This window comes from Asterias amurensis, chromosome 5 (genome assembly GCF_032118995.1).
Source record: "Asterias amurensis chromosome 5, ASM3211899v1".
NCBI lineage: Eukaryota > Metazoa > Echinodermata > Asteroidea > Forcipulatida > Asteriidae > Asterias > Asterias amurensis.
Window position 1 is genome coordinate 4,828,551 of NC_092652.1, and position 17,913 is coordinate 4,846,463.

The 17,913-nt window shown below is 39.2% G+C and overlaps 1 protein-coding gene across 2 annotated transcripts in view; it reads right to left on the reverse strand.

The window, feature by feature from the left end:
- Positions 1–9,113: 9,113 nt before the first annotated feature.
- LOC139937554 (neuropeptide CCHamide-1 receptor-like) overlaps positions 9,114–17,913 on the reverse strand; it is a 96,774-nt gene continuing 87,974 nt past the window's right edge. For both annotated transcript variants that reach the window (XM_071932755.1, XM_071932754.1), the window contains exon 2: positions 9,114–10,768. In XM_071932755.1, coding sequence (XP_071788856.1) covers positions 9,652–10,707 — 1,056 coding nt within the window. In that variant the 5' untranslated portion in view covers positions 10,708–10,768 and the 3' untranslated portion in view covers positions 9,114–9,651. The remainder of the gene's footprint in view (positions 10,769–17,913) is intronic.

The following is a 17,913-nucleotide window of genomic DNA, read 5'->3' on the forward strand; positions in this document are numbered from 1 at the left end:
TCAACCTCTCCCCATTACTCGTTACCAAGTGAGGTTTTATGCTGATAATTATTTTGAGTAATTACCAATAACGTCCACTGCCTTTAAGGCATAATGTTGTCATTTAAAACGACAAGCGGCTGAGAATGATTTGTTGACGCCTGAGAAGATGGGGATCTCGTTTCGCCATCAGAACACTTACCTTGCATGAAGAAAACGAAAGTGAACGATGATGGATTCGTTGTCTCTCTGTATACTCTCATAAAAATCACATTTTGTACAAATCGACAGCTCAAGTTGGGATGGATGACAACTATTATTGGTGCTTTCTGGAGCAATTGGATATCGGATTGTGTGATATTAAAGGCAGTGGACACTATTGGTAATTACTCAAAAAAATTATTAGCATAAAACCCTACTTGGGAACGAGTCACGGGGAGCTGTTGATAGTATAAAACATTGTGAGAAACGGCTCCTTCTGAAGTAACGTATAGTTTTTCGAGAAAGAAGTAATTTTCCACGAATTTGATTTCGAGACCCTCATATTTAGAATTTGAGGTCTCGAAATCAAGCATCTGAAAGCACACGACTTCGTGTAGCAAGGGTGATTTTTTTTGTCATTGTTATCTCGCAACTTTGAGGACCGATTGAGCTCAAACTTTTACAGGTTTGTTATTTTATGCATATGTTGATATACACCAAGTGAGAAGACTGGTCTTTGACAATTACCAATAGCGTTCAGTGTCTTTAAGCGAGCGATTGTCATGTTTCCAAAATAGTCATGGGACTGCCTGATAACTGTATACTCTTTGAAGTGATTGTATCCGAGACCACTTTGCACTCTCTTTGACATCTTTAAGGGTTTTGATACCCTTTTGTAGATCAAGTTTTTGGTCATGACATGAATATCTACTCAATGTGAATGGAGATGTGCTGTAGAAGTTTCAACCTCATTAGCCGTCAAGTTTTTGAGGACAAAAAAAGTGAAACTCACTGTGCAATGTTTTCAGGTGAGTCGTGTGTGCGGCACCTAAATGTAGCCGGAGCCCTAAATGTAGCCTGGCCTAAATGTAGCTCCAAATATGTACCTAAATGTAGCCCGGACCTAAATGTAGCCCCAAACATGTACCTAAATGTAGCCCGGACCTAAATGTCGCCCCAAACATGTACCTAAATGTAACCCGGACCTAAATGTAGCCCCAACTTGGGCTCGGGCTACATTTAGGTAACGCACAGTCGTGTAAACCCGTTGTACATGCTAAAATAATGTTCATTTCACTGAGACGCAAATTATTTGTGTGAAATTTACTGTTTTCACTCGAAAACTCCATCACCCCAGCCAAGTAATATTTGAAGGGAAGCTTTTTACCACCATTATCTTTAAACTGTGTAAGTTTGATGTAGATCTGTGGACATTGTGTTGTGTGTCGTACAAAAAAGTAGGCCTACCCAAACCCTGTAATGTGTACCGTACACACAGGGTTGGGTGAAGGAATGTGAATACTATGTGTATAAACTATAGAGGTTTCGGAACGAAGGGATGTCAGAACTTTATGTGCCGTTTGACAAATGAATTAGAAACCGGTAACTCTATTTGTGAGGTGATTGACTGTTTTATTCTTTATTTCAAACACTGTGCTCCACCGAGACAATAGTAATTTACAGTGAATGTGAAAAATTAAAGGGGCACTCATCGTGGAACCATGATCCTTCACCGAGTCACTATCTTTTTATACGCAATCACCGTCACTTCGCAAGCAAAAGTTTTAAAGAGCGCCGCCATTGTTATCGTACGTGCGCGTGTGTCGTATTACTTGTGCCCGATTTCGCAAGGCTTGCAAGCAAAAAAACAACAACAAAAAACAACTTGGTTAGCACAGAAAAGAATTGCTTCACAGAAACAGCCAAAATTACATTATGTGTACATTGCAGTGACTGGTGCCTACTACACTTTTGCTTAGCATCGAAATGTGTGCAACAGTATTTTCTGCTTAACAGCTTTTCCAAGATATTGGGTAAAAGTTAAGAATATTTAATGACTGGGCACAGACACACGCTGTGATCATGACGATGGTGCCCCTATAACTCAATATAATATAGTTTTCAAAATGGTTATAAATTATCACTATATAAGTCAATAATAATTTTGTGCGTTTAGGTCAAACCAATTTACACACAATCAAATTTTAAAGTAATATATATTTATTCTTATCTTACATATTTCATTTATTGGTTATACCCCACTCAAACAATCTCTACAGCTCGCTCTACTGTGAAGAAAACGAGCTTACAAAATACCAAAAGGCAATTTTTTTTTGTACATATTTCACTGAAATCAAACGAGTCCCATTTTGGAATCATGATTTATAGAAAAACACCAATTATATCCTCAATTTGTACAACACACATTTTTGTTCATGATAAAAATCACTACATTTCTTATATTAATTTGTTTAAGATTGTATATAGTTATATCTTAAATTCTTATTTTTAAGTATCATATTTAAATCACAACTCAATTGAATTCAAAAGAATGTTCCTGGTTATAGCTATACCCATTCACACTATTTGCAGAGAGGTAGAGTAAAACTGACCTGAAATATTTTCCGTGTACTTCCATGCTGGCTATTTTTGTAACAATTTCCGATGTTTTGCGAATGGGTCATTTATCCACTATTCCCTAAAATGAAACAAGTTGCCAACAACAATATATAGATATATATAAACAATGAATAAAAATAAAAATAAAAACACAAATTAATGAATACAAAGAAAACGAGTAACAGTACACATTTAGTGACAATCAGAAATCTTTGGTATCATATTTTGTCAGCTGATAGTTCATACAAAAGAGTAATTACTTTTAATAATTCAAATTGCAAGCGAGTCTCAGTGAACATTCGACCAACGTAGTGTAACGTCTAAGGCTTAACTTCAACCACATCTGGGTCAAACTCGACCCTGATCCAGTTCCTTAAGGGCCTCACTCATTTCTATGACCCGAAATCTGTGTCAAATCTGACAATTAATCCGATTTAAAATCACTTTTTAAAACCACTTTAACGATCAGCCTGACCCGGGACTCGGTCAGGGTTAATGTGACCCGGGACTTTGATAGTTTATCAGGTTTTTTTTCTCCGTTATACTCTTGTGCATCCATACACACTTCACGGTGAAACGAGTTACCATGGTCCCATATCTAGCTGTTCTAAAACCACTTTCCGGATCAGCCCGACCTAGAAATGGGTCGGGCCCCAGTAAGACGCAGAATTCGGATCAACTATGACCCGGGACTTGTTGAGTGTTGTTTCTGTCATACTCTTGTGCATCCATCCAAACTTCACGGTAAAACGAGTTACCATGGTCCCATATCTAGCTGTTCTAAAACCACTTTCTGGGTCAGCCCGACCTAGAAATGGGTCGGGCCCCAATGTATAACGCAGCATCCGGGTCAAGTCTGCTTGACCCGGGAGTTTAGGAGTTAAATTATGTTGTTTCGGTTGTACTGTTGTGCATTCATCCAAAATCCAAAGTAAAATGAGCGATCATGGTCCCATATCTATAGCAATCGGGTTAAACAAAAATCTTGTTCTGATACAATCTGTCTCATGCTTTTGTGACCGAAAAACACATCTCTTTAGTTCACCCTCACGTCATCGAACCTTTCATCACCAAACAAGCGGACAACAACATCAAATTACCTCTACATTCGCAGAACAAAAAAAAAAAACACACAGTCAAACAATCCAGGTATAACAGTGCATCTTTGTTTAGGAAAAGGATAAAACAAAATGAGTTGTTTAATCTTCTGCATAATTATACGTATATGGGATGAGACGTACAGCTGTTGGTCCCGGGTGTTGTGTAAAAAAGAACCCAGTTATCGAAACGATAAGGCGTTTGCCCAGCAGGTGTTCCTGGTTTAATTTGCAGCATACCTTTTCAAACGTAGTCCCAAATACCTTGCAGGAAAATACTGAATGTTGAAGCGCACTCACCGTCACTGAGTGATGGATATGCACGTATTATAGAAGCCACTATTAAATATACCCGTGTTAGCGTGCGATAATTTTTTCTGTTTCTTTTCAAACGAATTAAATTATTTATGAAACAGCGTTATTTCCATGGGGAAATATTCAGGAAGGAATGTTCTTTTTCTCGATGTGATGAATTGATTCTCAATGCGATTTATCAGTATAGTTCATGCCCACGCGTAGCGATTTGAATTCCGCAGGAAATAAAATAAAACACCATACTTCAGTATTGAACAAAAAACAGGTGCTTATTGATTTATGTTAAATTAATTGTTCAAAGTGAAAGTGCATGCACCCAGGAACGTAATAAGTATTGATTTTGCGTAGCAGCGACATTGCATGAAAAAATTGCAAGTTATTTGGACTTGTTCCATGTATTTTAAATAAGCCAACAACACCTGTCGAAATTTCGCAAAATATTTGAAAAAATTAACCCTGTTTCCAGACGCGATTTGATCTATACTGCCGATGCATTCTATCTTTACCGTGTGCATACACATCCACTGTTAACACGTAAACCAAGGACCGTTTTCGTTGTCCATAACTTTGTTTTCTATAATTTGTGTTATTTTTAAGTGATGTCCAAATTAGTTTTGTACATTAGCGCGAACAAAAATGCATTTCCGTAATAACGGTTTAACAATTCATGTTTTGTGTGGCGTTAATGGACTTTCGTATAGTTTTGTATACGAGAAGGCGAATTGATGATATCAAAACTGTCGCTCTGTCAAAACACCATGAAGCCCTAATTCAAAGTCCTTCTCAACGGCGTTAAGGCAATGGACACTATTGGTAATAAATTAATCAACATAATTGTTAGCATAAAAACTTTCTTGGTAACGAGCAATGGAGAGCTGTTGATAGTATAACACATTGTCAGAAAAGGCTCCCTCTGAAATATCGTAGTTTTTAAGAAAGAAGTAATTTTTCTATCAATTAATTTGATACCTAAGCTGAAGCCTTTTATTAATAGGCATTTGAAAACACACACAGGGTACAATAAGGGTGTATTTTCTTATATTAAGGTTTTTTTTCTTTTATTATCTTTCTTTGGCGTGTCATGGCCGAGCGGTTGGATTCAAGCTCTGGTGTTTGATCAGCAGAGTGTGGATCGAATCCCGGTCGTGACACTTGCTACATAAAATTGGGGAGGTAGTGCTTTTTGCTCTACCGGCCAGGCTTCAGACTGATGATACCCAAGCCTACATCCGTATGGACTGTAATGGGGGGTAACCCTGTGTTTCAGCCCTATGAGTAGGTGGCAACGGCCTGTGGAAAAAAGTGAGTATAGCCCACACCTTGAAATGGCCTTCAGGCCTTGTGTGTCTGGCGACAATTGCAAACAATAAATAAATGCAGTTTTACCAATTGAGCCAAATCTTTTGCAGATTTGTTGTTTAGGCATAGTGTTGGGATAAACAAAGTGAAAACCAGTCTTTGCCAGTTACCATTACCAAAGGTGTCCAGTGCCTTTAAAGTCCTTGTTGAACGGCTTAACACCCCACACACTCACACACACTCTCTCAATATTCCAAATCCTCTCAACCTGTTCTCATATTTCAATCAACAGATCTCAAATAACCCACTGTCATTTTAACCCATGCCTATAGGAATGTGTTCCAGTTTGATGTAAACCCGATTGAAGTGCACATAAAGTAGGACACGTGCATCTGAATAAGGATGAGGTAAAAATACATTCAACTCTCTCGACTCACAAGCACCAATTTACACAACATTCACAAAAATAACACCCCCGTTTGCTCTTGTTAGACACTACGTGTTTTTCTTTAAGTGTTACCTCCCGCATAATGTTATTAATGTGTTATTGAAACAGCTGACGATGATGAAGCCCTAAGTGGGTAACTGAATGAGTGACAGTGAAAAATGTTATAACAAACAGTAGGTAGAATTCCTACATCTCACAAGAAACGCATTTGAATGCTGTAAAAAAAACAACGCTCCAACAAACAGACACACTAACCAACCAACAAACAAACAACGCAAATTTCGTTGTGCATAATACTTTTCGGATCGTATGAATGATCATGAAGTGTTCTCAAGATATACGTGAGCTCTGATTGGCTTAGTTTTACATTAGGATGCAGTTGGCACTATTTGTAATTACTCAAAATAATTATCAGCATAAAACCTTTCTTGATTACGAGTAATGGGGAGAGGTTGATAGTATAAAACATTGTGAGAAACGGCTCCCTCCGAAGTGACGTTGTTTTCGAGGAAGCGGTAATGTTCCACGAATTTGATTTCAAAACCTCGAGTTTGGAATTTGAGGGGTGTTTTTTCTTTCATTATTATTTCACAAATCTGATGACAAGTCGAGCTCAAATTTTCACAGGTTGGTTGTTTTATGCATATGTTGAGATACACCAAAGTGAGAACACTGATCTTTGACAATTACCAATAGTGTCCAGTGTCTTTAAACCCTTCCAAAATCAACCTTCGCCCCGAACACGGTGCATGTAGACTTCAGTAATAAGTGATTAAACAAATTTCACCTGCATAAGGAACAGACATTCTTTTCACAAAAAATGTGTTTTTAAATGTCATTTCTTGATTAGAACCCTCACCATTCTGCATCAGTTTAAAACAGTAAGACCTTCATTGCACCTCGCTCGAAAGAGAACAAGAGAAAATCAATCCGGTCCAGCATAGTGTTCGACTGGATTCATTCCCCCGATACATTGAATTCTTACAGGTTGAAAACAAGTCAAGGTTTTTTTTTCTGACCTTTTTTTTTGTGGTACACATTTCAACATCAGCTCACTCAGTTCTATTTGAAAACGAATGCTCCCCTCAAATTCAATCGTGAAAAAGAAAGTCCTTCAATTTCATTAGTTGAGCATTCGATGACGTTGACCACTTGAGAATAAAACTGTCCAGAGGTTCATCCTACTTCAGAAGGCATGAAAGTGTAAACATATTCGATTTCGTTTTGGAAATGATGGTGGGCCTGCTACCCATGAAGAGCGAACAAAGAAGGGTGAGACATAGTCTTGGTGCAAGACGTCTCTCGTTTCCTTTTCACGCACACCGCGGCCAATTCACCGACAGCGCGCGCGCCGACTCACCTGACTTTAGTTCACTCACCGCCCCCGGAGAAACGGGGCGGTGAGTGGACTATGAGTCAGGTGAGTCGGCGCGCGCGCTGTCGGTGAATTGGCCGCGGTGTGCGTGAAAAGGAAACGAGAAACGTCTTGCACCAAGACTAGGTGAGACATTGTAGGCATGACATTCCAATGAGTCCACGGAGGCCTCGGCCACTGTTGTCCTGCAGGGCCCAATTTCATAGAGCTGCTTAAGCACAAAATTTTGCTTAAGCAAAAAATTCATTGCTAAGTAAAATCAGATTACCGGCCAAGACTCCACTCAATTGTTATGCTATGTAAACAACAGCTAAATACTAGTCATAAACAATGTATATGGCATGAAATTTTGGCAAGTAACATGTGTAAAATAAGCGAGCTATTTTCGTGCTTAAGCAAATATTTTGCTTAAGCAGCTCTATGAAATTGGCCCCCTGGTCTTAGCCGTGATGCCCCTTTAAAAGTTTTAAATTATAGGTTTGCTCAGTCAAATTCGGCAAATGAGCAGCCAATTTAATTTTCATGCGTTCGAATTAAAGCTATTTTGCCTCTCCGGTTTTTACTGCGTTTCAAATTCAGAATTCGGTAATTCAATTTCGTTTTGAGGCATTCAAGTTCCAAGCACACTCATTCTTTTTCATGACACACAATCATCATTCAATTTAGCAAAGCTGGTTCAACTAGAGATTTTGCTGATTTAATCATTTTCAATTTCGTAAAGAGGCAACCAATTTCGCTCACCGAGGATTCAAATAAGTACGACTAAAGAATTATACGATTAAACAGATAAACTGTATAAGGCAAACCGTTTCGTACCTTCACTTTTAAATCGAGCGAACCTTATTTTCTTTATTTTATGTTGTTAAATTGTTAAATTGAATGATTATTTTGTTAAATCGAATGACGTAAAAATAGATTTGACTATACTTAAAATGAAATCGAATGACCCTTTTTTAGTAGCATTCGATTTCGTGCGAAATAGAATAGGTTGGTGGTTAAATTGGCTGCTCATTTTCCGAAATTGACCAAGAAAACCTATAATAGACTTTATGATTTTCTGCCATTTGCAAAATGAAAATGGCCTTGCCCTCTTCAACATGAAATTCCAAGCCTGACACTGTGAGAAGGACAAACTGCAGTTTGAAACCTTTTAAAGACACTGGACACTATTGGTAATTGTCAAAGACCAGTCTTCTCACTTGGTGCATCTCAACATATGCATAAAATAACAAACCTGTGAAAAGTTGAGCTCAATTGGTCGTCAAAGTTGCGAGTTAATACTGGATGAAAAAACAACATTGTCACACGGAGTTGTGTGCTTTCAGATGCTTGATTTCGTGACCTCAAATTCTAAATCTGAGGTCTCGAAATCAAATCCGTGGAAAATTACTTCTTTCTCGAAAACTACGTTACTTCAGAGGGAGCCGTTTCTCACAATGTTTTATACTATCAACCTCTACCCATTACTTATTACCATGTAAGGTTTCATGCTAATAACTTTTTTTGAGTAATTACCAAAAGTGTCACTGCCTTTAATGTGATAATGTTATATGATTAATAGTGGGATAGTGATATAAATAGTGGTAGCGGAGTGGGGTGGGGGGGGGGGGGGCTGTGAGGGACAAACACAAACATGACAAGGCAACATCAAAATCGTTTGTTGAATTAACTTTGTTTCTGTAAGGCCAGTACATTAAAAGGCCTTACTCGAATACCATCCAAATTAGGACAGGCTTCCTACTCATCTGAAAAAAGATCGTGAACGAGGACGAATCTGAATGCATTGGAAAGACATGCAATGACAAACCCCTAAAGCGTAGACTTGATTCAAGTCCCATTCCTGTGTGAAAGGTCTCCAAGCATATCACGTCAACTTACTATCAAACAGTACAGTGCGCGCTCGATCGCCGTTTAAGATCGAAACGTCGTCATAAATGCCTTAACAAAAAAAGGTATTGGGAATAACGAAATCGAATGATGATTACGAAAAGTAGGCTCGATTTTCACATTTTTCGAAACAAAAACACCCCAATTTGGAAGGATTATAAACAAATGTGCATGTGGAAATCTGCTTATGAGGGGAGGGGGGGGGGGCAATGAAGAAGCAAATTTAGCCAGCTGAAATACTTCATTTCAAATTAATTTAAAAAATACTATTTTAACAGTGGTGCCTTGATACAAGACTACACACATATACTTTTTGCTTGCATCCCTGTGGAGACATCTTTTGTTCTTTTCTTTGTCCCTGTAGTTGAGAACTTCCCATAGACTTTGCACACAACTTCCTTGTGGAACACACCAGTCTTTAGGACTTTCCCATGGAAACTCCTCGTTTAAAATTTTCTGTTTTGTTCTCGGTTTCCATAAGGTAGTGAATATGAAATCTTAGTTTACATTGTTTTCTTAAATACTCAGACGGCATATATACATATATAGTGCATTTGAATGATTTTTTAAATAAAATCCTGCAGTCATTAATCAAAACACTGTCTCTGCAGATAATAGTATATGTCTTGATTTATGTCCTTGACTCATCTTTAGTCCTGCTGTTTGGTTTTCAATGAACTGAACTGCGTTGTCCTGACGCGAACACTCCTCACGGAGTTCGCCGAAGTTATTGCCGTTTTCCTGGCAGAGAGCCGACAACAGAGGGCCTGTCTGTATTTCGAGCTCATCATATACATGACGTAAGGATTACAGCAGGAATTAGCAATAGCTGCATAGTAATGTACGTTACGCGAGATGTCCAGGAGCGGGTTGTCCCCCGAACCCGCATAGAATATATGCAAGAAACGATATACGTAGTAAGGCAGCCAGAACACAGCGAAGAACACCGTGATAAGTATGAACATTGCGGCTCGGTTGCGGCGAATCTTGAACTGTTTCAGGAGGGATCGGTTAACCTGCTCCCCGGAGAACTTCCTTGTACTCTGAAGAAGCTTCACAATAACCGAGACGTTCGTGTAGGCGATGATGATCAGCGGAATCGCGTACAAGAAGCTCACCCAGAAAGCTACGTAGATCTTAGCCGGCACATCACTGTATGAGAAACGACAGACGAATTTATCCCCTCGTAGACTCGGCTCCATCTTGGCTATAAAGAGCGTGGGGACCGCGATAGCGATTGAGGTGACCCACTCCGCGCACACCAGTACGTTGGTATAGTTCCTCTCCCCTTTCCTCATGACGACACCCATGAAGCGACGGATGCTGAAGGCCGTAATGGAGTAGACGCAGATGCCCATGGCTAAGGTCTCACCGAACCTGTAGGCCTTACAGGCAACCGCACCGGACTCCCAAAAGGGATCGATCTCATGTTCTATCTTAATCGGTCCCGTCAAGAGGATGAAGAGGAGGTCCCCGATGGCAAGTTGGATGATTAAGACGTTGATCTGAGAGCGGCGTAGCTCAGCGTTCAAGACGATTACCAAGATGATACTGGCGTTGCCTAAGACGCCTACGATGGCCAGGGCAGCGTAGATGTAGATAGGGATGGGTATCTTGAATTCTCGGTCAGGATAGTCATAACCGAAAGGGTCATCACAGGAGGAGTTACCGCAGTCTTTATACTCTGAATAGGAGTTATTGGACATGGTGACTGGGTGGTGGTCAAACACGCATACTAGTCCAATCAAGGAAGATTTCTTGAGTCACCTGTCGGGAAACAAAACAAGAAAGGACTAAGGGGTTAAAATGGAGTGACAACTATATGGCAACATCATCAAATACCGTATAGTTTGTGAATAACGTTGTTTCTTTTAGACATACTATTGTTTACAAATTAGAAATGTATTCTAAATTGGGGCTTTTTAAAACCCCGGCTTGGGATTTGGCTCTGGCGCAGGGCTTTGTTTGATAGTGGATACACCGTTCAAATTGTATGCAGGTTTCAAAAAGGTGCTAGGCCTTATTTCAATTTCCTCCTATTTGGTGATTTTGACAGCAGTTGGCAATTATAAAAATGAAGATGCTGCATATGTTGTATTCATTATACTGAATGATGTGACCAAGTGTCATGAGCGTCATCGAGTGACGGATTCGAGGGTCATAAAAGAAGTCAATAATGTTTGTGTTTTGCGTAACATTTTATTAATGAAACGCCTTGTGCATGCTTTAAATAAACCAACCTCAACCTACCCTTTATCCTGCCCTGAGTAAGGAATGAATATAATGTTTATTCAATTAGACACTTGAATCTATTAAGCCCGGTTCATACTTCATGCGAATGCAAATGCGAGACGAATGTTGACGTCACACGGTGAATTTCACAGCGAAAGTTTTCTCAGGAGTACGAGCACAAAGCAATTGATACGAATTATTCGTTGCGAATTTTGTGACGTCATTCTCAGGAAGTATGAACCAGGCTTTACTATATAAATAAAGAAACGACGAACGCGTAACCCGACCTCGTTCCCAGGTTGTTTTCTTGCACTGGCTATAGTCCGTATCACAGTCTGTAGGGACCAAGGACGGTTCAATTCTATGCCCCATGAGACCTTAATTACAAATAATGATTTTCAATTGTTTGTACCATCCCACAGGAGAAACCTATGATAACTCCGTGGAGACTGCGCTCAAAAGGATACCATGGTATCCATTTCCAACCCCATTGCGTCATTGCTTCCCGACTTCGCCCATAGTACCTGTAAGTAAACCTTTTCTTCTTTGATGAGAATTTACAATTTTCCATTTTTGGATGTCGTTATTTCCCACATCCATCCCCAGCATGTTGTTCTTGCTCCATTGTACTGATTATTACAAATCCCCTGGGCCCAGTACAATGTTTGTGTTCTGCGAGACGTTTGCCAAATGCATATACGCCCCCCCACACACACACCCAGCCAGACACAGAGAGAAGCATCGAGAGTCAATATTTGTCAAACCACTCTGGAACAATTTCTTGAAGAAAACACTTCCGGGGCAAACTCTCCTCATGACGTACTTCAACTAGTGGCGAGACATGGAAATTAAATCAAGTGAGCACCCTTTAGCGCGCTGTTAGTTCGCTGATTGAAGTGGCCAAACATACTACTCAAGTAGCTACTTGTGGTATATTGGGGACGTCAAAAGAAAAAAAGGCGTCTAACACGACCGATTGCTAGCCGTTGTACCAAGCGCAGTCGCCAGTCAAAGTTCAAGCTATGGCAACGTATTTTAAGAATACCCTTTATCCTCCAGAATAGATTGAACTTATCCATTTTGCAGTAAGATAACATTTGGGGAAGCATTTACTCGTACATAGCAATCTATGCAGTCCCTCGACGAATCTGCAGGGGCTTGAACCATGTTCACGAGTTAATAATAAGACAACGCATAAAGGGTATGGTATTTTTCGATCGCAAATTTGCAAATGAACAGTTAGTGGGAAAAACACGATGTTATTATTACGGCAACTATGACTATAGCTTGGACTTGATAACACGAAGAGCACAGATCATGCGACGTCTTGGGATTAATGAGATTGGGTACTTTGTGTATGACAACACAATGCCCACAGATTTCCAATCACTTTACGTGGTTTGAGGATAATAATGATAGAAAGCTTCCCTTAAAATAGTACTTGCTGATGTGCTGCAGTTCTTGACAAATGAGTAAAACAATGTCACTTAAATAACTACCGTATCAATGAGGCGAACATTATTTTAGCATGTACAACGGGTTTACGCGAGTCTCCTGAAAACATCGCTCTGTGATGCACACTTTTTTTGGTTTCGAAAGATTAACGACTATTAAGGCTAAAAGTTTTAAAGGAAAGTTATAAATAATATCGAAATCTTATATAGCGCACGTATCTACCAAACAAGGTACTGAAGCCGCTGAAAAACTTTCAGAAAGATAGGTTATTGCAGTGATGATTTTGAGACCCAATTAGTTAGCACCTTATAAGGGTTTACAAGGTGCTACGGCGCAAACAACAGCCACAGCCAGGAACACCGGGGCGAACCTCTTCTCTTTTCGATAAGTGCACTGGGTTCTTTTACATGCGTTACACAACACATGGGACCAACGGCTTTTCGTCCCATCCGAAGGACGAAGCAATGGTTATGTGTCTTGCTTAAGGACACAAGTGTCACGGCTGGGGATTCGAACCCACACTCTGCTGATCAGAAACACCAGAGTTCAGTGACATACATCTTCATCCACATGATGAGTAGGGTCTCATGTCATGGCCCCCCAAAAAAACTTGATCTACAAAAGGTATCAACCCTAAAGAAAAAACCCTACGGATTAATCAATATGGTTTCACTGCAACTCTTCAAAGTTTCCACAGACAAGTTTAAGGACAAACAACCCACAAGATATAACTGTAATGATATCCAGGAAATACTGTACTGATTAGTGTGAAAAGGTGTTCATTCACACGGCATCTGAAAGATTGAATCACATTTGATATGTTATTGTCGATTGTTGCCGCGGACGCGGATAACAGTTTATTTCCGTACATGTTGTTTTTGTTTTCTATCTCACTTTTCCTTTCGTAACCCATCTATTTATCGTTTGATATCCTCGTTGCCAATACGTCACTGAACTTGTTTTTCATCGTACTCATTTTGTTGCCGACCATAACTCGTAAATAACCTGCAACCTTTAGATTCAAGGCCACTTTATCCTCACCTATAATACGTGAATCTGAAATTGAAGCTAGATCCGCATTAGCGGCTTTGAAGCGGCTGTGGCCGGATCGCTCAAGAGATCTATAACCTAAACGCCTCTTAATATTTATGCAGGACATCACAATTATTCTTACCCAAAATGAGACCATGGGCGCACGTTCGCCACCACGTGCAGTGGCTGCGCCCATAGCCCCGTTTTAAATTAGCATTGTGACGTACCTCATGAATAAATATTAAGAGAGGCGTATGTCAGGAAATGGCTTGACCTGGACAAAATTGCAACACCATTTGTTTTTTTAAGCAAATGTCTTTTGAAAAATCGTAGAAACAAGGAAGTAGGGGAAATATGCATAATTTGAATAAATTATAAATTGCCGTTTGTTTGCCTCTTTTGTTCAATAAAATGTACGCACGAGCCCTGGTAGTGGAAATGATACCATTGTTACATCTCACTTGAATGGAGTTGTCTCTTGCAACCCCCACCCAAACAAACTATTTAAAAAGTAGAACAAGAAGAAAGGGAAAATATGAATTATTTGCATAAATACTGTTTTTCCTTTGTTGGGCTTTTTTGTTCTCAATTATTACTCACTTATTTCACTTTTGCTATCTACGCACACGACCATTACGTGCCTAAGCCGTAGCCGATTTGACTTCGGCTTCTGGCTTCCACTCAAGCTTACTCTATAATTTCTGGATGAATGTCAAACAAGCGTAATAGAACAATAACCAACAACCCGAAAGGTCTGTTTTGTTTTTCCTAAGTCATTTAACTGTACACAAATTCAAGGTTCAACGAGAGGCGTGCATCCGCAACGCCTGATGAGTTTCCGTGCAGACGTTAACATGGTCGACAAGATAAAACAACATTTTAGTCATTAATAAAAAGTTGGCGAAGTCATTCGGCTCGAATGAAGCCATTTCTGCCTAGCGGTAATTTGGCAAAGGATTTGTTGCTCCTCTGCTGGTGGGGTTAGTCACGCGCAGCGTGCTTTGGATGCGAAGTTTGAATATTATTTCAACACGTGGAGGTACTAGATGGTGATACATCCTTTTCTCTCACAGCTTAAATTTGACTGCATCGCGTGAGAGAATATTGTTCTTAAAGGCACTTTCGATTTCACAAAGAAGTAGGACTAGTCCTAACTTAGGACTAGTCCTAGCTAGGAGATGTTAAAAACGAATGGCTATAGTCCTAAGTTAGGACAAGTAGCCCTAGGAGTTATTAAATACTTAAGGGTGGTCATATTTAGCTTATTCTGTTGACAAGTAATTCCGCAAAAAGGAACTTAACAAAAACTTTAAAAAACGTGAAATTTACGGAACCTTTAAAAAGTTCCTGTAATTTTGCTGCCGGAACTTTTCCTGTAAATTAACGGAAATTTTGTGTACAAATCAGAGCCATGAACTTGGGCCTGTTCCACTGTCGGGTTCGGCATCAGTTCATTAAACCCTGTCTTTCTTCGGTTGCCTAATTCGCGGCGTCATGGTCACCGTGATACCCGTCTAACTCAAAAGTCAATTATGTTTTATGTACCCTGTAATTAAATACTTAAAGGTAAGGACGCTTTCGGTTACTTCTTAAAATACTCGTTAGCTCGGTAAATGAGCAACGGGGAGCTGTTAGTAGTTTGAAACATTGTGAGGAAACGGCTCCCTCTGAAGTAACGTAATTTTCGAGTAAGAGGTAAATTCTCACCCAAATATTAAAAGACTTCAGTACCAAAGTCTTGTTTTAGGCATATGAAAGCACCTAAATTTGTGCATGCAACGTGAGTGTTTTTTTCTTGTATTGGTCTCTATAGTTGTTATTAAATGCATATGTTGGGATACACCAAGTGAGAATACTGGTTTCTGGCAATTATACCAAAAGGTGTACACAACAGCCGATTTCACGAAACGCTAGAATTAATCCTTTCTAGAGTTAAGACGAGTAACTCATCCTAACTTAGGATGGGTTCAATGCGTCCAATCGTCTTCACATACGGAACCCAACTCGTCATAAGTCCTAAGATTAATTCTAACCTATGAAGAGTTTTAGTAAAATTGGTGCTTGTGCCTTTAAATTGGCACAGTCGCCATGGTCATATCTTGCCCGTGGCTGTACATGAAATTATAAACTCTAATCCATTTTTGGTTTAAATCGAGTCACTGTTATTAAAACCATACCAGTACTTTCATTTATAGATGTATACTCATGCAATATAAATAGGTACCGTTATACACTCGTTAACAGTAATTGCCACGAATAAACCGCGATGATCCCTTCTGAGTGAATTCATCGGCTATTATTTTATTACTGTTTGAAGAAAAAAAAGATAAAAAATACATGCACTGCTCATCAAATTGTAGACGTTAACCCATCAAGCGGAAAGATGACCAGCGTGTTTCAATTTGGACAAATTCGTAATCGTATCTGCATGGGACAGCCGTCGATTTCATCAAACTCTTCATCACATAGGATTAATCTTAGGACTTGACACGAGATAAGTTCCTTTATCTGAAGACGTAAGGACGCATTGAACCCATTCTAAGTACAAGTAAACTCGTCCTAACTTGAAATAGGATTAATCCAAGCGTTTCGTGAAATCGGCTTCAGATCTAATAAAGCATTCATCTTAGGACGAGTCATAATAGGCATCTACATTTAGTCTATTAATTGCAACAACTCACTAAGAAAACTCATCTTAAGACGAATAAACACTACTGAAGACAAGCTGTTCGCAACGTCGAGACCGCCCTTGCTCCCTTTTTTTCAGAGCCAACACTCCTATTAAGGAATACAACAGAACCATCAAGGTTCCCAGTGTTTCTCAAAGCACGGAGCACTTTCTCCATGCTCAAAGCTACACCAAAAGTACCAAAGGGTCGTCGCAAAAGAGTTGTACACAAGATTTAAACCCGCAATTTTACTATAGAATAGTTGCTTTGAGACTGATTTATAGTTTAAACTGTATTTGAATTAAAAATTTTAATAACGATGTCTTTTGAAATATTATTGGGAACAGGCCAAGTAATCTCTGGGATTAATGTGGCATGAGTAGGTCTATCCCTTCGAAATGAGAAAAAAAATACAAATTAATCTGAATATTAGTTTTGTTTAAAGGTTTTGAGGCATTGCAGAGTGAGGCATCTGAATATTAGTTTTGTTTAAAGGTTTTGAGGCATTGCAGAGTGAGGAATCTGAATATTAGTTTTGTTTAAAGGTTTTGAGGCATTGCATAGTGAGGCATCTGAATATTAGTTTTGTTTAAAGGTTTTGAGGCATTGCAGAGTGAGGAATCTGAATATTAGTTTTGTTTAAAGGTTTTGAGGCATTGCAGAGTGAGGCATCTGAATATTAGTTTCGTTTAAAGGTTTTGAGGCATTGCATAGTGAGGCATCTGAATTTTAGTTTTGTTTAAAGGTTTTGAGGCATTGCAGAGTGAGGCATCTGAATATTAGTTTTGTTTAAAGGTTTTGAGGCATTGCAGAGTGAGGCATCTGAATATTAGTTTTGTTTAAAGGTTTTGAGGCATTGCAGAGTGAGGAATCTGAATATTAGTTTTGTTTAAAGGTTTTGAGGCATTGCAGAGTGAGGCATCTGAATATTAGTTTTGTTTAAAGGTTTTGAGGCATTACATAGTGAGGCATCTGAATATTAGTTTTGTTTAAAGGTTTTGAGGCATTGCAGAGTGAGGCATCTGAATATTAGTTTTGTTGAAAGGTTTTGAGGCATTGCATTGTGAGGCATAATTTGTAATACATAATATTAAGTTTGCCTACCCGCTGAAATAAACTGCCTTACTGCTTTTAATATTAACTGGGCGGAAGGTGAAACCGACCGTGACTAACTCATTCTTGTTGTCTGCCTACTAATATTGGCATGTCGAAACATTGACATTTTATGGAGTTGGGTCTTCATTATTAGAGGACATGTATCCATAGGAAAGATGTAGAGCTTATACATACCAGTTGAATATGTACTAAAATAAAAGGGGTATTGTGAGAAATGCTTTGGAACGCCTTTAAACTGCACAAAGTTTGATGGCCGCTGGAAGCTTCAATTTTTAAGTCGTGACTGAACATTAATTCACATGCCATTTCGGATACGAGAGACATTTACTTAAGATATTCAGAGTCTTGAGGAATAAATCTAATGGTTCTTCATCACCATACTCCTTCAGGAGCCAGGTGGTAGGACTA